The 23,296-nt window shown below is 45.5% G+C and overlaps 1 protein-coding gene and 1 long non-coding RNA gene across 4 annotated transcripts in view; one reads left to right on the top strand and one right to left on the bottom strand.

The window, feature by feature from the left end:
- Positions 1-23,296, top strand: part of FGFR1 (fibroblast growth factor receptor 1) — a 112,125-nt gene that overhangs the window by 15,858 nt on the left and 72,971 nt on the right. For all 3 annotated transcript variants that reach the window (XM_079954981.1, XM_079954980.1, XM_079954979.1), the window contains exon 2: positions 8,967-9,189. In XM_079954981.1, the coding sequence (XP_079811107.1) occupies positions 9,099-9,189 (91 nt within the window). In that variant the 5' untranslated portion in view covers positions 8,967-9,098. The remainder of the gene's footprint in view (positions 1-8,966; positions 9,190-23,296) is intronic.
- Positions 1-23,296, bottom strand: part of LOC307204014 — a 125,951-nt gene that overhangs the window by 33,004 nt on the left and 69,651 nt on the right. The window lies entirely within an intron of this gene.

The following is a 23,296-nucleotide window of genomic DNA, read 5'->3' as shown; positions in this document are numbered from 1 at the left end:
AACCCGTGGGCCCCTTCCATCTCTACAGTTAAAGGATTCTGTAAGCTTTTGTCAAACCTTTGATTGTTCGTTTATTTTTATCCCACCCTTCAATCATATACCCGGGACAGTTTACAATGTGGGTTTGATTTTGGTCCCCTATGCTGTTTAACATATGCTCTTTAGCTGCCCAGAGTGGCTGGGGAAACTCAGCCAGATGGGTGGGGTATAAATAATAAATTATTATAAATTATTATTATTATTAACATCTGCATGAAACCGCAGAGTGGGGTCCTCCAGAGTTTTGGAGTATGTCATCAGCAATATGCTGATGGCACATAGCTCTGCTTCTCCTTTACACCTGCAGGTGGGGCTGGGGATGTCCTGGACCTTTGTCTTGTCTTGGTCACGGACTGGATGAGAGCCAACAAATGGAAGCTCAATTCAGTTGAGGCACTGAGACGGAGGCCCTCTTAGTGGGTGCTTCCCTAGACCAGATGGCTGGGAGGTGGCCTGCTCTTGATGGGGTTACACTCCTCAGAAGGAGCAGCTTCGTAGCTCAGGGGTGCTCCTGGATGCGTTCCTGTTGCTCGAGGCTCAGGTGGCCTCAGCGGCGCAGAGTGGCATACCTGCTGTTCCTAGAATGCTGTCCTATCTGAAACTGGTCTAGTATGTTCATATCCCCAAGGAGCTATAGGAACTGTAGTTCTATGAAGGATAAATAAGAATGTATTCTGGGTAAGAATTCGGAGTTTGGGGGCAAGGTGCCATCACTATGCTGATGACGGGGCTCTGTCCGTAACATCTTCATCATCATCATCATCATCATCATAATAAATTATTTCTTCTTTGGTGATCACTTGTAGCCAAGTAAGATTGTCTTCCATGAACACGGTCTTAACAGTGAGTCCGTAAGTGACTGTGGAGGCCAATTCTGGATCCACATGTCCTTCCATAGTGGAGACATAGGTTTCTGGGTGGGAGTTGATCATGGTGTGGATTTGCCAAGCATGCCTTCCTCTTAGCTCATTTCTCCCTTTCGCCCTGAGTTCGAGCATTTTCAAAAGAAGAAGAAGAGGAGTTTGGACTTGATATCCCGTGTTTCACTCCCCTTAATGAGTGTCAAAGCTGCTCATAATCTCCTTTCCCTTCCTCCCCACAGCAAACTCTCCGTGAGGTGAGTGAGGCTGAGAGACTTCAGAGAAGTGTGACTGGCCCAAGGTCACCCAGCAGCTGCAGGTGGAGGAGCGGGGAAGCGAACCTGGTTCACCAGATTATGAGCCAGAGTTTCCCAGTTGTTGGTGTTTATACTAAAGTTACCAGGCATCCCCATTTCCCAGGAACAGTCCCTGGATTTACAAATCAGTCCCCTGACAAAATCCATTGAAGCTGAAAAGTGTCCCTGGATTCATTGAAAAAAAAAATCTGGTAACCTTAGTTTATACTACATTTTTTAGGATTTGGCTTGAGAGAGTGTTTAAACCTCTTTTGTTGACCACCAGCATTACGCTTTCCATTTTTAAGTTTGGAATAGTGTAGTTGCTTTGGAAGATGATAATCAGGCATCCGCACAACATGACCAGTCCAACAAAGTATATTATTTATATCCCGCCCATCTGGCTGGGTTTCTCCAGCCACTCTGGGCGGCTTACGACATATCTAAAAACAAAATAAAAACATCAAGCGTTAAAAACCTCCCGATACAGGGCTGCCTTCAGATAAGAATAAGAATAAGAATTTATTATTTATACCCAGCCCATCTGGCTGGATTTCCTCAGCCACTCTGGGCAGCTTCCAACAAAAGATTAAAAATACATTAAAACATCAGTCATTAAAAACTTCCCTAAACAGGGCTGCCTTCAGGTGTCTTCTAAAAGTTGTGTAATTCTTTATCTCCTTGATATCTGAAGGGAGGGTGTTCCACAGGGAGGGTGCCACTACCGAGAAGGCCCTCTGCACAGTTCTGACTCAGGACATCTGACTCAGGAATGGCCATGCAGTTCCTGGGTCAGTGCTTGGTGAGATGGATGAGGGCAAACAAGCTGCCCTTGAATCCTGGCAACACAGAGGCCCTGTCAGTGAGTGGTTCTGGTGTCTCAGAAATCGGTCAGTTGCCTATCCTGGGCGGGGTTGGACCCCCTGAAGGAGCAGGTTGGCAGTCTGGGGATGCTTCTGGATCACCCAGGTAGACTTAGTGGCTAGAAGTACCTTTTACCATCTGCTACGACTCTTCCTGGATCAGGAAAGGTAAGCATTGGTTATTTCAGGATTTCATTACTGCAACACACTCTGTGTGGGGCTTCCCTTGCACTTGTTCCAGAAACTGCAGTTAGTGCAGATTCCTGACAGAAAGGAGACCGTCTCCTCATACAGTATGACACCAGGGCTCAGAGACCTGCTTGCACTGGTGGCCAACTTGCTATTGGGTCAAGTTCAAGGTGCTATAGTTAGTATATAAAGCCCTGAAAAACATGGGGCCAATCTACCTCCTTCCCCCCATGTGTGTCTGCTCGACCACTTTGATCTGTGCAGAAGCTGGCACTGTTCTAGGTGCCACATAACATTCCTCCTGCATTCATAAGAAATCCATCTTTTTGTGTGGCATCGCCTTCACTATTTTGGTGCCTGATAATAACTATTGTTTAGACCAGCCTAGCCAGATACGTAGAATGTTAACGTATGTTTTCATCTGTTTTTACTGAAGACTTTAAATATTTTTGAATGTTTTAAATACAGTGGTACCATGGTTGTCATACTTAATCTGTTTGACTCCTGGAACCATTTGAAAACCAAAGCACAGCTTCCAATTGGCTGCAGGAGCTTCCTGCACTCAATCGGAAGCTGCGTCGGAAGTTCAGCTTCCAAAAAACGTTCACAAACTGGACCACTTGGGTGTTTGGGAGCCAATTGGTTTGACAACCAAGGTACCACTGTAGTTGCCTTTTAACTCTTTTTACTCATGATTTTATTATTTTTTGTAAACTGGGTTTTTGCAATGAAACAGTGTATAGATTTTATTAATTAATAAAATAAATAAAATGAGAATCTCCAACGGGGAATCCCTGGCACCCCTGCAAAACTTGCGATGAGAGGCCTGTGTGTCGGTTCCCTTGTGGGCTACCTCCGTCTCCAAGCCCACACAGGGCCTGGAATGATGTGGCTCTAGTATTTTTAATCCATTTCCTGTGTTGGTTGTTGAACGTCCAGGGAATACCGTGCTATGCAGGAGCAAGGTGCGTTGCTGTGCATGTGTGCTTGCCTTGGTGCCAGTGGGTTGCACATGCACCTTGTTTCGTCGCGTTGGGACAGGCAAGGGGAGAAGCTGTCGTGGCCCATTTCTGAGCCAGCCTGTGGTCTTCTAAAATGTCTGCCTAACCACTGAAGTCTTTTTTAACAAGGAGGATGTGCAGGGCCTGGGGGTTAAGGGAAGCTGGAGGGGAGCAGCAGGCGGCAAGATTCCCACTCGTGGGAGGGAGGGAGGAACTGACTGGCCGCTGTGTTTGCACTCCATGCCCCTCTGAAAGGAACAGTCGTGCTCTACAGGTGTATATATAAAGGCTGTGTAAACACCAAGAAGAGCTGCGCCTTCATGTGCCCACAAGCCTCCTCTGAGTTCCCTTGCCCTTCTGCAGAGCAGGCTGCGAGGAAGGGAGGGGAAGCCACACTCCGCACCGACCCGTGAGGGGCCTTTGTCCCCAAGTGGGGGCCTCCTGCCCACTTCCACCCCACCTAGTACTGCCTTTTGAGGACAGCAGAGTTTAGTCAGCTAATTGGGGAGAAACGGACACCTCAACTGAAAAGATGCCCCCGGATTAGTCTTAAGGGCTATCTTGTTTGAGAGCTAGAACCTATAAATGGATAAATATGCCAAATGGGTTGTGTGTTTTTTTAAGTGCTCTTTTTCAGAGTAACCTCGCAAACTGGTTTACATAGAAATATTTAAACAATTAGAAACCATTAGAAAACTAAATTACAAAGCAGCCAAGAGAAGATGCAAGGCGGGTGGGGCGTTGAAAATGAGCCTGTCCCCCTTTAAGGGTGAGATGGCTTGTGCTTCAGTAGAGGTGGCGGTGGGGGGAGAGACTGTACTTGGGAGCAAGATCACGAACAAAGCATTCTCGAGAAGGCTGAGCAGTTCTTAGATGAAGGCTGCCAGGGCATGCATGTGCCATCGAATAACTTTTCTTCATTTTTCTTTAAATTACCCCCACCTTTTCTCACGAGTAAGTGCCTTAATCAACTAAAGCACATCAGCTGATGTCTTTAATCGGGTGGCAAATGGTGGTGGTTGATGCACAAGTTGCAATCCATGCTATTTTTAGCATTGCTTGCCACCTTGAAGGCTACTTTTGGGGGAAAGCCAGCATAGAAATTGTTTGCATGGGTGGAAGATGGTTGCAACCCAACCTGCACAATCTCCCCCACCTGCAGCCTCAAGCGGAATAGTCTAGCAACAAGGGTGTTACATGAAGACGTCAATGGGGAGGGCTTTGCTTCGAAAGGCACAGAATCCTAAAAGTGGCTTCTATGCTGGCAGGACTTCAGATGGGGCCAAATTCTGGATCCCAATTGGGCCAATTTGCGGCAGTCCAGGATTTGGATGGGTCAAGTTGAGGCAGCGCTGTTCAAAGGGAAGAAGCCACCTGGTGGCTAGGAGAGGGGAGAGATGCTCAGCTGCCTGCAGACATCTCCTTCTCCCCCTCTGGATCATATGTTTCATTAGGGTTTAAACCCCTGATCAAACATGCAGTTGGGAGGGAGAGGAGAGCCATGCAGGCTGCCAGAGCATCTTAGTCTCCCATCTTCTTGCCACCAGACAGCTCTGCAACACTCTGTGCAAGGCGTAAGAATCAGTTCAGGTCCTGGATCCAGTTCAGGTCTGTGCTGCTCCAAAGCACTGGATTGGGATCCGAATTGGGTGGAGGGGGGCATGTGCAACCTTCATTTCCAGGACCTTTTACACTTTGCATAGCCCCTTCTGTGAGATTCCACGTATCCCTTTTTTGAAAGAATTCTCCTTGTCCCATAAGTCCCATAGGGACAGAGTTTCTATAAGTGTGTCACTTCAGCTGTAGACTTCTGGCTTAGACTTCTCTTTAACCGCAGTGTGAAAGACAATTCAAAAGTGTTTGTGTGTGCTTTATAAGCATGCCTGCAGACTGGCCTGTCTTGATTTTAGCGTACTATCAAAGGAAGTGTCTTTCTAAGATGGTGAACCTTTGGCCCGTTCAGGAGTGGTATCTGTGGCTGGTCGGATTGGGCGTCTGTTGAGGGTGCACACCCAACAGAGGGCCCTTGGCAAAGTCCCCCTGCATCTTCTCATCTGCTTATTTGTCTGCCTCTTGCTCCTGGGCAATCGTGGTGGTGAAAGGAAGAGCAGAGATTTCACTCCTTGGTTTTAGGTCTCTCAGGCAGGCAGGCAAGCAGGCAGGTGGTAGCAATGAGGGGGAGAAAAAGAAGCAGGTGCTGGCAATGCTGGCGAAGAGCTAGACCTTAGCTTGGCATGGGAGGTGTCCCAGGTTCAATCCCTGAGAATGTCCCCTTCCTGAAACCCTGGAGAGCTGCTGCCATGGGGCAGGCAGTACTCAGAGCAGGGGTCAGCAACCTTTTTCAGCCGTGGGCCAGTCCACCGTCCCTCAGACTATGTGGTGGGCTGGACTATATTTTGAAAAATAATAATGAATGTATTCCTATGCCCCACAAATAACCCAGAGATGCTACTCATGTAAAAAGACGCTGATTCCTGGACTGTCCGCGGGCCGGATTGAGAATGTGATTGGGCCACTTCCGGCCTTTGGGCCTTATGTTGCCTACCCCTGGCTTAGATGGACAAGAGTTTGGTCTTCGTGTGAGGAGGCTTCCTACGTTTCCCTCTCTAGGGGAGGAGGGTCCATTGAGGCATCCTGCCCAAGGAGGCACCACAATCTGGAGCCAGCTCTGGTCTAGCTGTACCACTTAAGACGGCAGAGGGAATCATATTCCATGCAAATTTAGGGAAGGCAATTCTAGGCAAGCTTTCTCCCTGGAATGCTACTTTAATACATGCAGGGAATTCTGGGAGAGTGGGGGATTCTTTTGTCAAGTGATTCACCACCTGCGGTCACTTCAGCTGAGATTCCTGCATTGTGGGGTGTTGGATTAGATGACCCTCGGGGTCCCTTCTAACTCTACAATTCTATGATTCTACAGCCTGGACTCAGCTTTGCTACTTCATCGAGAATGCGGCCAATATCCTCCACTCCACTTAACACTTTTTTCTCCACATGATAGATCTCCTAAATATTTTAATAGGCTGAAATCCTATGCCTGCTTCCCCTGGGACCAGTTCCCATTGAACTCTAGTGAGGCTTACTTCTGAGTAGACACACACAAGATGTAAATCCCCCAGGTTTCTATGATGCCTCTTTTCCTTTGCCTGCCCTCCTTTTAGCTGTTGCACAAAGTTCACAAAGCTGGTTTCTGTGGTGCTTTGGGCAAGGGCAGTTGTCATTAATATCTCCCCAGGAGGACCTTTTCCTCCTTCTTTGCTGTTTCCGGGGAGGAGGCCACTGGGCCTTGATGTCCTTTCTCCGCACGCCCCCTGCTCCCACACGCCTTCCAGTTTGGCTGAGAAGTGCATGTTTTCCTGCTGACGCCACTTCAGTGTCTCCAGGGCCTCTTTGCTGTGCAGCCTGAAGGACGGCCACATCACGGCTTGTGACTTGTCCTTGGGATTCATGCTGGAAGTATGAACCTGGCACTCGGGGAAGCCAGGACAGGTTTCCCTGTGACTCTTCCCTGAGCCATCCATGAGCTGTTTCAGGGGACAAAAATTCAGGGTTTGGAGCCTGCTCTGCCCCTGAGCTTCCCCTTCTCCTTCTGTCCAGCTGGTTTCTCTTAGAAAAGAGCCCTGGTTGCAAGGGAAATTCTCTGCTGGGTTGTGTCTCAAGTAGCGAGGAGGTTTGATAAACAGAAACTTTTAAGAGAGAGGGCGGTTGTTTCCTGAAAATACCAGATACCCTTCAGCCAAGTATTTCACTCGTTAGCAAAACAATTTAACATTTTAAGCCAGCTATTTTAAAAATGTACGATCTGGGTCTGGCGGCAGCTCTTTTGCTCAGAGGTCTGGTGCCAGCGTTTGTTTAACTGCCGGGATCAGTACACATGTCCCAGGCGCCATGGCTTGGGAGGGCAAGATAACCAAGCAGACTTTGGTCTGGCATCCAGCTTCTACCCAGGCGGTTCCCCACTGTCCCTGTGCAAAGATGGCTTGGCACCCACCCAGGGACCTAGACCTTGCAGCAACCTGCCCATGCCCAGAGCCTCTGGCAACAGTCTCTGGCAGTGCCTCCGCTGGAGTTGAGGCAGGGGAGGCCTGGGGAGAGAGGAGGCTGGCAAAGGGAGTTTGAAAGAGAGTCTTTGGTATGGGCTAACCGCTGAATGTTTATATTAAGTTTAAATAGTAATTATTTGTCCTTTGGCATTGTACTGGTTTTTAATTTTATTTTTTGTGAGCTGCCTTGAGGGCCTGCTTGGCTGTAGAATGAGTCATAAAACAACAACAACAACAAATTTAAAAGTTGGTAGAATAGACCAAGGCATCTCTAATAGAAATGATCCTGTGCTGTTTTCTTTAGCCAGTGACGAATAAGGTAGCAACTTACAAACTTTGTATCTTTAGGAATAAGAATTTTTTTTTTTGAAAGAACAAAAATTTAGTGTCATCTTCCCCAACTTCCAGATTTTGTGGATGTTGTGCTAGCTGGGCGCTGGTGGGAGTTGTAGTCCAAGACATCTGGAGGGTGCACTAGACTCGGTGCTCCAATATGCCTAAGCTGGTTCTTCTGCTGTGCTGTGTGTGAATTTATTGTTCACTTATACCTTGGCTTGAGGACATGGTGGACAGTACAAGGTGTAGCGCATGGGTCTGGTCAGCGTCTGAAGGGGAACCTGCGAACCTCAGCTGTATCACCTGGAGTTCTTTGATGTGAGGCTATCAATGTACGACATAAATAAAAGTACTGCCAGATGTGATCCACACAGTTTCACAACTTCCAGATGCTAGAACTTCCATCATTACAGCTGGGAGAAGAAAGTGACAACCAACAAAATTGTAATGAACCGCATAGTCAGGCTTATTTACAGTACAAAAAGAAGACAGTGTGTTCTGATTCTGTTTTGTTAGAATAGTGGAGCCATCTCAGTGGGTCTCAGGCTAGTGGTTGTATTGTGATCTTGTGAGTTTTGTTTCTGCAAACACCCTCTTCATAGGAGTTTGGGGCTTGTTTATGTATGCATGTTTATAATTTGACTCTGAACACTGGGTGATACCATGTATAAACAGGCCATCACAAAGAAATTACTGTGGATTAAACTATAAAAGCCACAACCAGCAGTGCTGATCCATTGAGAAAAAATTCCAAAAGCAGCAATAGCAGAATATTTATTTAATTTTGCAGCAAAATAATGTTTTTTATACACAGTCTTAGCATTTACTTTTATTTGGGCCTAATAACAATTGCTTGCTGCTCTTACTTGCTGATAGAATTCATGTCAGTGTACATGACCAACTCCCTGCCACCATTTTAACTGGCATGGCTTCTCCCAAAGGTGCCTGGGAATTTTAGTTGAGTGAGGAACTGAGATTTCTGCCTCGGGAATTTGTTGTAGGGATGGGGAAAGTGTGGCCCTCCAGATGTTGTTGGACTCCAACTCCCATCAGCCCCAACTAGCATGGCCAGTGGTTAGGAATGATGGGAGTTGAATTCTAGCCACATCTGGAGGGCCAGAGGTTCCCCAGTCCCAATTCATAGCTTCAGTCCCCTTCCTTTCCACTATTTTGAATCTGCAGTGTGATTGCCTCACTCCTTAAATTTGCTCAGACACAAAAGTGCACAAACACTGCACAAAAAGTCCTGATTTTAGACTATTGGAGAAAATAATTGAGATATTGAGGACAGTAGTATAATTATTTTCCTGTACATTAATTGTTGTTTTTGAATTTACAGTGTTTGAAAGTCTGCACCTTGGAGAACAAGTGAGACCCCACCACCTTCTCTCGTTTTGCAAACAGGCACCGAAGCTGCACACCCTCATGGCGTCTGAGAGCTCAGTGGTCATCCAGTAGCAGGAGAACTGGGATGTTTACCTGGAAGTGCCTCATTCTTTGGGCTGTGCTGGTCACAGCCACACTGTCCACGGCAAGACCAGCACAAACTCTGCCTGAGCAAGGTAGGCGTGCTAGTTAGTACCTCTTGTGCCATTGCCAGCTGTAGATGTGCTTCAGTTTTCAGTGGTATTTTTGTTCTCTTGGTGAATCAAAAGGAACGTGGTAGAGCGTTCACAAGAACAAAGCTGAATTGCCTTTAGCATCGCTCCAGAAATGTTCAGGAATAAATACATATTTTGTCCTATCTGCATGTATAAGAACATTAAGAGTAAATGCACTCTTCAAAAATTTTACATTTGAGTAACAGGCATAATTCAAGTAGATACTTAACTTAGTTTATAAGCTCTGCAATAAATGATGGGGCTGAGAGAATACCCCCTATGTCTTTGTTTAATTGTTTGTTTTAAATTTAATTCTTATTTTCTGAAATAGAATTTTAGACATGCAGTTTCAAACAGCAAACAAACCACTTAACAAATTTTGGACACTTTGAAAGGAATTTCATTTAAAAATGAAAGAAAACAAAAGCTATTTGTTTTGCAATCTGTTATCTGATGCATATATTCATTGCGAATTGGACTTAGGCTTGTGCATGTCTTGGGTGTCTTCTATATGTCTGTCTTGGAGTCGGGAGACTGTGGGTTGGTAGCTGGAATTTGCTGATCCTCTTGACTATGCGCGTTCTTCAAATGGTACCTTGGAAGAAGTTCTTCTGTTTTAAGAGAAAGTCGGATCCTGTTCACGGCTGGCAGTAGATGAAATGGCACAGCAGAGGTTTGCACCTGGGTGGCTTTGGTCCATTTCCCCACTGGGGCTGTAGACAACTGTGCCTCAGTCTGTTCTCTGGCCTGAGGTCAGTGGTTGGATCGGGAGCTTGAAAACGCTGCAGCAGAAGAGGGTTCATAAGGCAGAGACATAGCATGCTTATTGGATTGAAGGGCCACTTTATAATGTCACTGCAAATTTGAACCTTATACTATAACTGTCTCTGTTTCTGGGTCACCAATCCTTTTGGTCTGAGTTGAGCAGTTAAGTGTCTGGATCTTTGAGTTCCTAATCTGGTATCTTTAGAGAAGAACCTCAAGAGTCCTGATAAGGCAATTGTGTAAAAATAAAGTTAATCTTGTCTGTGCATTGTAGGAGCAAGTAGGATCAACAGTTTATATTTTCTCATACCTGACTTATCTAGATTCTAATCTAAATGTATCTGAACCTTCAAATTAGAACATCAGGAATTCAGATAAACTGTGGAAATCAGTACTTAAAATCTTCATGTGACTACTATGCCTATAAGATATTTAAATGAGAAAAAATGATGATGGAAGGCAAGTGATCAAAAAGGTCATACTTGTGCAAAAAGGTCACACTTGGCAAATCCACATCATGATCAACTCCCGCCCAGAAACCAATGTCCCCACTGTGGAAGGACGTGTGGATCCAGAATTGTTAAAACCGTGTTTATGGAAGACGGTCTTACTTGGCTACGAGTGACCACCAAAGAATAAGAAGACTTGTGCAGAAGACAAGAATCAGATCTGCTTGAAAGTGTATATATGGTCAGGGCAGCAATTTAAGTATTTGTTTTGGGGTGAAATCCGAAGTAAGCTTGGGAAGGGTGTAATAGTTCATGAGAAATGTGCCCTAATGATTCTGTGGTCTTTTTGCTCTTGGTTGCTTGTCCGATAGGTAGGGTTACGAGTCCTTTAACACCAGCAGGTAAAGCTTTTTGTAGCATAAAGATCAATCCAGTTCAGCCAATTCAGTTGCACACAAACACGGCCAGCCTTAAAAAATGTTGGGACTTGATGCATCACATTGAACTGGTGGCCACTTCTCACTGTTCAAGGCCAGATACAAGGCACTGTGCTCCTCTGCAGCTCCTGATTCATGCCAAGGGGCTTGTAGGGGAGAACATCCCTGTGGGTTGTGCCCCAGGTGGGGGATCTCTGCCCCTTGCAGAAGGCCCATAGCGGCAGGGTAGAGCTTTGGCTGTGCCTGCAGAAGGCCCCAGGTTCAATCCCAACCACATCCAGATAGGGCTAATAATGTCCACTGCCTGGAATCCTGGAGAGCCACTGCCAGTGCAGGCAGTACTGAGCTAGATGGACCCAGTGGTCTCACTCTGTATGAAACAGCTTCTCATCTCCTATGTTTGCTCCTGCATTTCCCTTTGCAACACCCCAAATCAACTACCTGAAACACGGCAGGTTGAGACCTGTCTCACTTCACCTTGTAGCAGAATAGCAGAGTCTTTTCACAAAAGTCTCCCTGACTGAGGCCCCTGCTATCTGCATGTCGCCTCTTCCACTTTTTGTAGACTTCCGCTCCAGCAACTGTGCAATCAGTATAAGGCTGCCAGATCCCCTCCTATTTCTTCCTCATTGCTCCATCACCACCAGTGGCTGGTGTCACAAGGTGTGCATGGAGGTGCCAGATCAGCTGCTTGTGGGCCCTCACGTTTGCTGAATCTCAAAACATTTCTGGAGGCTGTTTTTCCTCAGATCTGGCTACAGCCAGCCTTTAGGTTCTCGCAAATAGGGGGGCAGCATTACTTCTTTATCCCAGATTCATAGAGGTGTTAACCGATACCTGTAGCATCCACCGGAGATATATGTAGCCTGAAACTTTCTCCTTACTTTAGGTAGCACCTCGCCTAATCACTAGTTCTAGAGAACTGAAAGCTTCCTGCTATTTTGTGACATTTTGGCTAGGCCTAATAGATACTGCCGAATGGTGAATTGTAGAGTTTTCTTATTAGCTAACCCAGCTATCCCTTACTTTTGAAATTATTTTTGTATTTTCAGCTTCTTTTTTTAACAAATAACTTTTTAAAACCTCCTCACACCTCACTGGGAGACCTAATAGCTGTGGGGCTTCCACAAAGAGAAGAGAGCCCCACATAATCACCGTATTTTTCACTCCATAAGACACACCTAGTTTTTAGAGGAGGAAATAAAGAAAAACAATATTCTGAATGAAACAGTGGATGTATGATTTTTGTGAATCATTCTGTGGCCACAGACGTGTGATTTGATGGTGAGTTTGGGGTAGCCTAATGCAAAAATCCTGAGGATCCATGTGGATCCGTGCTTTGTAACCACATTTTTGCACCACTGCAGCCCCAGGAAACAGTGAATGCGTGATTTTTTTGGTGCAGGCTGTAGCCATGGACATGCTATGTGATCTGATGGTGAATTTGGGGTGACCCAATGTAAAAATCCTGAGGATCCATGGGCTTTTACCTCCCCCCTCCCAGGCAGCCTCCTTTATCGCTAGCATCCCTTATCTCTCTCCCGATCCCACCGATCAGCTGTTTCCTTTCAACACTCCCTTCCCTCTTGTTTGCCTTAGTGTCTTTTCCTTAGCTGGAGCAGTTTTTTGCTCCTCCTTTTCTTCTAATTTCACTCCTCGTTGCTTTAGTCTTCCTATCTCCTCTCCTTCCAAGTTCACTGTCTTTACCTCCCCGCTCCCAGGCAGCCTTCTTTATCGCTAGCGTCCCTTATCTCCCTCCGATCTCTTGCCGATCAGCTGCTTAGCGGCTTTGTTTCAAAACCCACTTCCCTCTTTCTGGGCAATTCGGCTCCAGGGACCACGCATTCGCTCCATAAGACGCACAGACTTTCCCCCTTACTTTTTAGAAAGAAAAAAGTGCATCTTTTGGAGCGAAAAATACAGTAAGTCTCCTGGGGGTGGGTGCTCTTAGTAGGCAAAGGGCTCTCATACACTGCCAGCTACTCAGAGTAGACCCACTAAAATTAATGGATATTACGAACAAGTACTGCTTAGTTACCCTCTGCTTTTTATCAATGCTTTTTTATTTTGAAAATGGTGGGACAAGTAAAAATACCTCTGTGTTTACTCTGTATGTTGCTGAAATGCGACGGTGGCCAATGAGTTGTTAAAGGGAAAAGGCTGGACGTTTCCATTTTCCACCCCGTCCCCCCTCCATCGGTCACTCGTCCACCCCTCCAAACCCCCCTCTGGGGAGAGCAAGCCAGAGAGACTTTCTTGGGCCTGGCCTGCTGCTCTTTCCCTCCTGCCATTTCAGCCACGCTGAGCTATGCTGCCTTGCACATAAGAGCAGGCCAGGCCAGCTCTCTCTACAGTGGTGCCTCGGGTTACGAACTTAATTCGTTCTGGAGGTTCATTTTTTTCCCTTTTTTAAAAAAATATTTTTATTAGCAATTTCAACATAACAAATCATGAAACCATATAATCGCATACATAATTTCCCCACCCTTCCTTCCATCCCCTCCCCCACCAAAGACTTCCCTCAGCTCCTCTCTGATTTCTCAGCACATATTATTCTCTGCATGTTATAAAATTGTACATATCCTTACATTATCTATCTAACATGTTATCCACCAATAAATCTGTGTATGTTTATTCAAAACCTGCCAAGGAGTCCAGTTTATTTTGTTGTCTTTTTAGATAATTTGTAAAAAGCTCCCATTCTTCCTTAAAGCCATAGTTGTCCTTGTCCCACAATTTATATGTCAATTTAGCCAACTCCGCATAGCTCATCAATTTTTCTTGCCACTGTTCTTTTGTCGGGATTTCCTCATTCTTCCATCCTTGTACTATCAAGACTCTTGCCGCTGTTGTAGCATATATAAATAAATTCTTTGTTTTTCTTGGCAGGTCTTGTCCTACAATCCCTAACATAAATGCCTCTAGTTTTTTTTACAAATGTCATTTTAAACATTTTTTTTCAATTCATTGTATATCATTTCCCAAAATTTTTAAATTTCTCTACATTCCTACCACGTATGATAAAAAGTCTCTTCTTTTTCTTTACATTTCCAACATATATTTGACCCGGTTTTATACATTTTTGCGATCTGTTCTGGTGTAATGTACCATCTATACATCATTTTCATATAATTTTCTTTTAAGAGAGAACAATCTGTAAATTTCAAGTTTACTTTCCACAGTTTTTCCCAGTCCTGAAATTGTATATTATGTCCTATATCCTGTGCCCATTTGATCATGACCAATTTGACCTCCTCATCTTTTGTTTCCCATTCTAGCAAAATACTATATGCTTTCTTCAGCAGCTTCACTTCTTCTATTACTTCCTTTTGAAATCTAGAAGTTGTATAACTAAACCCTTTCTTATTATCTTCCTTTTACATCTCATGTAGTCTGTAGTGTGAGCAACTCTGAAAATGGTCTTTAATTTCCTTGTAATCTTTTAATTTCCATTTCCCTTCTTGATCCTTCAGCAAGTCTCTATATGTAGGCCACTTCCCTTTTTTGCCAAATGGTTTGAGTAATGAAGCTTCAAATGGTGATACCCACCAGGGTGTTTGTTGTTCTATTAAGTCTTTATATCTCTCCCACACCCTCATTAGTGATCTCCTAATTATTTGCCGATCGAAAGGTCGGCGGTTCGAATCCCTGCGGCGGGGTGCGCTCCCGCTGCTCGGTCCCAGCGCCTGCCAACCTAGCAGTTCGAAAGCACCTCCGGGTGCAAGTAGATAAATAGGGACCGCTTACCAGCGGGAAGGTAAACGGCGTTTCCGTGTGCGGCTCTGGCTCTGGCTCTGGCCAGAGCAGCGATGTCACGCTGGCCACGTGACCCGGAAGTGTCTCTGGACAGCGCTGGCCCCTGGCCTCTTAAGTGAGATGGGCGCACAACCCCAGAGTCTGTCAAGACTGGCCCGTATGGGCAGGGGTACCTTTACCTTTACCTTTAATTATATGATTGTATAAGGGACGCAGGTGGCGCTGTGGGTTAAAGCCTCAGCGCCTACGGCTTGCCGATCGAAAGGTCGGCGGTTCGAATCCCTGCGGCGGGGTGCGCTCCCGCTGCTCGGTCACAGCGCCTGCCAACCTAGCAGTTCGAAAGCACCTCTGGGTGCAAGTAGATAAATAGGGACCGCTTACCAGCGGGAAGGTAAACCTTCCGTGTGTGCGGCTCTGGCTCTGGCTCTGGCCAGAGCAGTGATGTCACGCTGGCCACGTGACCCGGAAGTGTCTCCGGACAGCGCTGGCCCCTGGCCTCTTAAGTGAGATGGGCGCACAACCCCAGACTCTGTCAAGACTGGCCCGTACGGGCAGGGGTACCTTTACCTTTACCTTAATTATATGATTGTAATATCCTTTATGGACTTTCCCTTTCCCATACCATAAGTATGCATGCCATCCAAATCTGTTATCATGACCTTCCAGATCTAATGCTTCTTCCTTTTCCAGTATTCTCCAGTCCCTAATCGATACTAAACATGCAGCCTCATAGTATTTGTGGTCGGGGGGGGGGGCAAACCCGCCTCTTTCTTTTATATCTGTAAGTATCTTGTGTTTAATCCTTGGCCTTTTGCTCCCCCAGACAAGCTTCGAAATATTATTCTGCCATTTTTTGACGCAATCATCTTTCACAATTACTGGGCCTGTCTGGAACAGAAAGAGCATTTTGGGCAATACATTCATTTTTATCGCTGCTATTTTTCCTAGTAGGGAAAGGTTCATTCTGCTCCATATTTCTAAATTGCTTTTCATCTCAGACCACACTTTTTCAAAATTGCCTTTGTAGACATTTATGTATTTTGCTGTTAGCCATATCCCTAAGTACCGTATTTTTTGCTCTATAAGACTCACTTTTTCCCTCCTAAAAAGTAAGGGGAAATGTGTGTGCGTCTTATGGAGCGAATGTAGGCTGCACAGCTATCCCAAAAGCCAGAACAGCAATAGGGATTGCTGCTTTCACTGCGCAGCGATCCCTCTTCCTGTTCTGGCTTCTGAGATTCAGAATATTTTTTTTTCTTGTTTTCCTCCTCCAAAAACTAGGTGCGTCTTGTGGTCTGCCGCGTCTTATAGAGCGAAAAATACGGGTATTTTACTTTTTTATGAACTACTATCTCAATAGGTAAAGGTAAAGGGACCCCTGACCATTAGGTCCAGTCGTGGCCGACTCTGGGGTTGCGGCGCTCATTTCGCTTTATAGGCTGAGGAAGCCGGCGTACAGCTTCCGGGTCATGTGGCCAGCAGGACTAAGCCGCTTCTGGTGAACCAGAGCAGCGCACGGAAACGCCATTTACCTTCCTGCTGGAGCAGTACCTATTTATCTACTTGCATTTTGACATGCTTTCAAACTGCTAGGTTGGCAGGAGCAGGGACTGAGCAACGGGAGCTCACCCCATCGTGGGGATTCGAACTGCCGACCTTCTGATCAGCAAGCCCTATATTTTTTATTTTTTTTAATAATTTTTATTAACAGTTTTGTTTAAAATTACAATGCCAATAAACAATACAATATAACATCTCTTGACATAGTTCTCTTCACTTCTTTGGACTCCCTCACATCTCCCGCTCCTGCGTTCCTGTTTATAAATTTTTTTCCAGCAAATTTATCCCCTTATTTCTATTCTTATTATCTACTTTTCCAATGTTATATCTCTGATTTTAACTATCCTTTATTCAAATCTTAAAGAATTTAAATATAACCTACAACTTCCAAAATTTTTTATCCTTTCTAAAATTTGACTTATCTTCGTAATTCACTTCATCTAGCTTAATGGTGCCAAGTTGTTTATACTCTCACATCCTTCTTAACATTCATACAATTTACAATATTTTTGTAGATAAATCTTGAATTTCTTCCAATCTTCTTCCACCGTCTCTTCTCCCAGGTCTCGGATTCTGCCAGTCATCTCAGCCAGTTCCATATAGTCTATCAGTTGCATCTGCCATTCTTCCAGTGTGGGTAGATCTTGAGTTTTCCAATGCCTAGCAACAAGTATCCTTGCTGCTGTTGTTGCGTACATAAAAAATGTTCGGTCCTTCTTTAACACGTTCTGGCCGACAATACCCAAAAGGAAGGCCTCTGGTTTCTTAGGGAAGGTATACTTAAATACCTTTTTCAGCTCATTATATATCATTTCCCAGAAAGCCTTCACTCTAGGGCAAGTCCACTCTAGGGCAAGGTGAAAGAATGTTCCTTCATTTTCTTTACATTTCCAACATTTGTTATCAGACAAGTGGTATATTTTTGCAAGTTTGACTGGGGTCATGTACCATCTATATATCATTTTCATAACATTTTCTTTCAAAGCATTACATGCAGTAAAATTCAGCCCAGTAGTCCACAACCTCCCCCAGTCCTCAAACATAATGTTATATCCAATGTCTTGTGCCCACTTTATCATAGCCGATTTAACCCTTTCATCTTGTGTATTCCACTTCAACAGCAAGTTATACATTTTTGAAAGTACCTTAGTCTTAGGCTCTAACAGTTCCGTTTCTAGCTTCGATTTTTCCACCTGGAATCCTAACTTTTTATCAAGTTTGAAAACTTCTTTAATCTGAGCGTAGTGTAACCAATCTCGCACTTTGTCTTTCATTTTCTCCTGACTCTGCAATTTCCAATTATCTCCATCTTTTTCTAATATTTCCCAATACTTCGGCCATTTGGCCTCCATATTGAGTCTTTTCCGGGCCTTAGCTTCCAGTGGTGAAAGCCACCTTGGAGTTTTGTTTTCCAATAAGTCTTTGTATTTTGTCCAGACATTAAACACTGCTTTTCTGACAATATGGTTCTTGAAAGTCTTATTGATCTTAACCTTGTCATACCATAAATATGCATGCCAACCAAAAGCATTATTAAAACCTTCCAAATCTAATACATCAGTGTCTTCGAGAAGCAGCCAATCTTTTAGCCAGCAGAAAGCTGCGGCTTCATAGTACAACCTTAAGTCTGGCAGGGCAAAGCCCCCTCTTTCTTTCGCTGATCAGCAAGCCCTATAGGCTCTGTGGTTTAACCCACTTTGCATCAACTCTTTTTTCTCTTCTTCCTTCAATTTTTTTACTAACAGCTTAATTTTATTTCTGTTTAATTTAAATCCTGCCACTTCCCCCAAATTCTTGAATCTTTTCTATCACTCTAGGAGGAGAATTTTTTGTACCCTCCACCATAATTACTAAATCATCAGCATATGCTTTCAGTTTAAATTCACTTTTTCCAGTTTTTATCCCTGTGATCTCCTTATCTGCTCTTGTATTTCTTGCAAGTACTTCCAGCACCAGAATAAAGAACAGAGGTGATAGCGGGCATCCTTATCTAGTTCCTTTTTGTATCTTACATTCATCCGTTATCACCTGATTTACAATTAACTTGGCATTTTGTTCTGAATATATTGCTTGTATTCCTTTTAGATCCAAACTTAATTTAGATCCAAACTTAATTTCTTCAAGCAATTTTTTCATGAAATCCCAAGAAACATTGTCAACTGGAAGTCCGTTCTTAACCTGAAACCGTTCTTAACCTGAAGCACCACTTTAGCTAATGGGGCCTCCCACTGCCACCGCGTGATTTCTGTTCTCATCCTGAAGCAAAGTTCTTAACCCAAGGTACTATTTCTGGGTTAGCGGAGTCTGTAACCAGAAGTGTTTGTAACCCAAGGTACCACTGTACCACACAAATGGGGTTGTGGCCAACTAACTTCTGCTCCGAGTAAACCCATTGAAATCAGTGAACCAAATCCGTCAGATTCATTAACTCCAATTGTTCTCCTCTGAGCAACACTGCAGGCAACCCACATAGACATTCACAAATTAAAACATTTTCAATTACTATAGAGAATATTCACACTAAAAAAATATATTCTCAACTAAAAAAACAGTAGTATTATTTTGCTTTTCATCTTAAATATAGTGTTGGTTTTGCCCTAGCTGTGTATCCGTACCCTTTATTTTCCCATCCTGCAGCAGCGGCAGGAAGAGCAGCTGCTTCTCCTTGCCCCATTCCCATTCTGGCAGCTCTTCTCATGCACCCGTCTTCACCAGCCCAGCGTCCTCCTGCTGCTTTGGACTACAACTCCCATGAGCTCCAGCCAGGACAGCTTAGCAGCAGGCGCTGCTGGGAGCTGTGGTTCAAAACGTAAGAAGGACTTCAGCTGGAGGAAGGCTGCCGCATAAAATGCTAATTATTCACGGAAACAAGATCATAGCAAAGCTGCCTTATACTGAGTCGTACGGCTGGTCAGCGCCTGCCCTGAGTGACTCTCCATAACGAGGATATTCTCAGCCCTACATTGAGTTGCCAGGAATCAACCCTGGGACTTTCTGAGATGGCTGTACCACTAAGCCACATAGCTGATATAGAACAGCTGAATAGAAAGAATAAAGGATCACATTCAAGTGTTCTATTGGTTATTAATTCTTTTCTAGCTCTTATTCTGTTGCAAATTTGTTTGGGAATTTAATATTTGTTAATAAAAATGATGAATCACCTTTTTGTCCACACAGCACCCAAGGTGAAATATAATATTTTTAAAAACAAACAACTCAGAAGTCCTTTTTTCATTCCTCTGGACACTTTTTCCCCTCCAAAAATGAAGGGGAAATGTGTGTGCGTCCTATGGGGCGAATGCAGGCTTTCGCTGAAGCCTGGAGAGTGAGAGGCGTCGGTGCGCACCAACACCTCTCGCTCTCCAGGCTCCAGGAAGCTATCCGCAAGCCTTGCGTTCCCGGGGGAACTCCCCCCGGCGCGGACGGCTTGCGGGCGGCAGCCGGCAGCGCGGAGCACGGGGCCCCTCCGGAGGACGCCCCGTGCTTCGCACAGGTGTCCGCAAGCCTTGCGCACCCGGGGGAACTCCCCCCGGCGCGGGCGGCTTGCGGGCGGCAGCCTGCAGCGCGGAGCAAGGGGCACCCTTTGGAGGACGCCCCGTGCTTCGCGCAGGTGTCTGCAAGCCTTGCATGCCCGGGGGAACTCCCCCCCGGCGCGCACGGCTTGCAGGCGGCAGGCTGCAGCGCGGAGCACGGGGCCCCTCCGGAGGACGCCCCGTGCTTCGCACAGGTGTCCGCAAGCCTTGCGCACCCGGGGGAACTCCCCCTGGGCGCGCAAGGCTTGCGGGCGGCAGCCGGCAGCGCGTAGCACGGGGCGCCCTTTGGAGGACGCCCCATGCTTCGCGCAGGTGTCCGCAGCCTGCCGCCCGGCGGACGGGCGGGGCACCCTAAAGCAGAGCGCCCCGCGCGCCGGACAGACATCCGCAGCGTGGGGAGCCCTGCAGGAGTTCCCCGCAGGGCTCCCCAGGCTGCGGATAGCAGCCTGCCGCCCGGCCAGGGCGCCACGCACGCCGGACAGACATCGGCCAGCCCCACAAGCTCGGGGGACAGCGGGGAGGCGCAGTGCCGCCATCCCACTGTTCCCCGACCTGGTTTTGGGGGGGGAAATAAAGGAATTTTTTTCCCCTTTATTCCCCCCCCCCAAAAAAAAAGTAGGTGCGTCCTATGGGATGGAGCGTCCTATGGGACAAAAAATACGGTACTCTAACACAGTGTTTCCCAACCGGTGTTCCGCGGCACACTAGTGTGCCGCGAGACGTTGCCTGGTGTGCCGTGGGAGGGAGGCGGGCGAGTCGGGCGGCGAGAGGCCTTAGGTGCCCTGCAGAAAGGCGTCCTCTTTGTGGGTGGGTTCTCCCCCCTCCCTTAGCGCATCGTATTTAGTTGGGGATTCTGGAGAGGGGGGCGGGGGCGCGCTGGCCCCGAGCGGAACAGACGCGCCGTCGTCCCCACCTCCCTCTCCTCAGTAGCTCCGAGCCGACTGACTGAGGGTGGGACGCGGCCAGCGGCGTCCTCTCTCTCTCTCTCTCTCCGCCTCCCAGCACCGCTTTTCCCGAGGCGGGCGCGCGCCTAAGGCTGAATGGGAGCAGCCTGGAGGCTTGGCGGCCTCTCAGCGGCTCATGACGGGCGTCCCCGAGGCGGGAGGTGCTGAGCAGGGGCTCTGCGAGAGGGCGCGAAGGATGCGTGGTGGTGCCTGCGCGCGCGTGACTTAAGAGGGCGACCTGCTGCCTCTCCTCTCTCTCCCCTCCCTCCCCTCATGGGCACGGAGTCCCCAGCACAGCTTGGCGCTACTACAGCTACAGCTACAGCTGCTGCTGCTCCTGCTTGGATGAAGGCGCCTGCTTCTTCCTAACGCCCAGCCTCTGAGGGACCGCAGTCTCCCGCCCTCTTTTTTTTTTTTTTTTTTTTGGCAGGATGCTGAGGTAAAGGATCCCCTCGCGCGCGGGCGGGCATCTCTTTGGGCAGGGCGCGTGTGGAGGCTTAAGGTGGGGAGTGTGGAGGGGTTGCCGCTTGTGAGGGGAGGGTTCATATTGTATTGGGCTGCGGTGTGGGCGACACGGCTCTCCAATGGCCAGCCCGCGGAGGAACATTGAGTTGGAGCATTTCGAGGAGAGGGACAAAAGGCGCAATTTTTCATATTTCTGTTTACTTACTATTTCATAAAAAAGTAATTATAAAGTACTTTCTTTGTGTTTATTTGATTCCTATTAAAGAGAGTTACTTTATATATAGTCAATATAGGCACAGAGTTAATTTTTTAAACATTTTCTAATGGTGGTGTGCCTCGAGATTTTTTTCATGAAACAAGTGTGCCTTTGCCCAAAAAAGGTTGGGAAACACTGCTCTAACAGTTTGTCTTGCCATTCTTTTTTCGTTGGCACAGTTTCTTTTTTCCAGTTTTTAGCAGTTAGGATCCTTGCCGCTCCTGTAGCGTAAAGGAATATTTTCTGATCTTCTTTTGCTCTACCTGTGTCCATTATCCCTAGTAGAAAAGCTTCTGTATTTTTCATAAAGTTATACTTAAACATTTTTTTTAAGCTCGTCATATACTGTGTTCCAGAAGCTTTTGATTTTTTCACAGATCCACCAAACATGTATAAGTGTCCCCTCTGTTTTACCACACCTCCAGCACAGATTTGTTTTTGTCTTACACATTTTAGCTATTTTGGTAGGTGTTAAGTACCATCTATAAAACATCTTGATTGGGTTTTCCCTCAATACTTCACAGGCTGTAAATTTCCAGTTCTTTCACCATAGTTCTTCCCATGCTGTTAAGTTAATAGTTTTCGCAGTATCTAAAGCCCACTTGATCATTACCTCCTTGACCTGTTCGTCTTTGACCTCCCACTCCAATAATGTATCATACATTACCTTGGTTTTGTTTTGTAATAACACTTTTTCTAATAATGAAGGTTCATTTGAGAAACCTTTTTTTCTTATCTGTCCTGAACACTTCATGCAATTGATGGTATTGGATCCAACCCGTAAGGTGTTGTTTAATTTCCTCATAATCTTTAATTACCAATTTATTGTCTTTTTCCTTAATCAGATCTTTATATGTGGCCCATTCTAACTCCATATTTTTCATTTTTATTGTAATTGCTTCTAGAGGTGATGCCCACCATGATGTTTTTGGTTCTAGGAGATCCTTATATTTTGTCCATGTCTTATATAATGATTTCCTTATGACATGGTTCATGAATCCCCTGTGTACTTTCCCTTTTTCATAAGCTAAATTCACATGCCAACCATAACAATTGTTAAATCCTTCTAGATCTAACAAATCACCATCTTTTAATACAATCCACTTTTTTAGCCAATTTAAACAGACAGTGTCGTAATATAAATTTAGGTCAGGTAGTGCTAGTCCACCTCTATGTTTTTTATCTATTAGAAGTTTGTGTTTAATTCTTGGTTTTTTATGCTGCCATATGAATTTGGATATCTCTTTTTGCCATAGTCTAAGACTTCCCATTCTTCCAATTATCGGTATCATTTGGAATAGATACATCATTTTCGGCAACACGTTCATTTTAACCACCATTATTCTGCCAGTAAGTGATAATCTTAACTTATTCCAGATTTCTAAATCTCTTTTGATTCCTTTCCAGTTTTTTATGTAATTATCTTTGAATAGATTACTATTATTATCGGTCAGCCAAATTCCTAAATAATTGGTCTTATTTACTGTTATTAATCCTGATATCTCCTGTAGTTATTCCTTTTCTTGCTTGGTCATATTTTTGACTATAATGTTGGTTTCATTCTTGTTTAACTTGAAGCCGGCTACTTTCCCAAATTCTAATATTCTTTCAATTATCTGTAGTATGCTTTTTTGAGGATTGTGCTTAGCAGCTGGGGCAATGTTTTGACAACTCTCCTCTTCTTGTGGGCCTTGGAGAGTAGTCTGCTGGTCTATAGCTTACCTGGAGATAAGTGAGGTCAGTGGCAGTACCTGTCATTAGCCCTATCCTGGATACATTTGAGGCCTCTTTCCTCTGGTTCACAGCTTTCTGGAATCCTTTCTTGGACCATGGATATGTGCCTTTAAATCCAGCAGCCTGACGGTTTGTGGATTCTGGGAAACATCATACTAGCCGACATATG

This window comes from Podarcis cretensis, assembly GCF_951804945.1.
Source record: "Podarcis cretensis genome assembly, chromosome: 15".
NCBI lineage: Eukaryota > Metazoa > Chordata > Lepidosauria > Squamata > Lacertidae > Podarcis > Podarcis cretensis.
The sequence above is the reverse complement of the archived record's forward strand: the minus strand, read 5'-3'. Positions and strand labels throughout refer to the sequence as shown.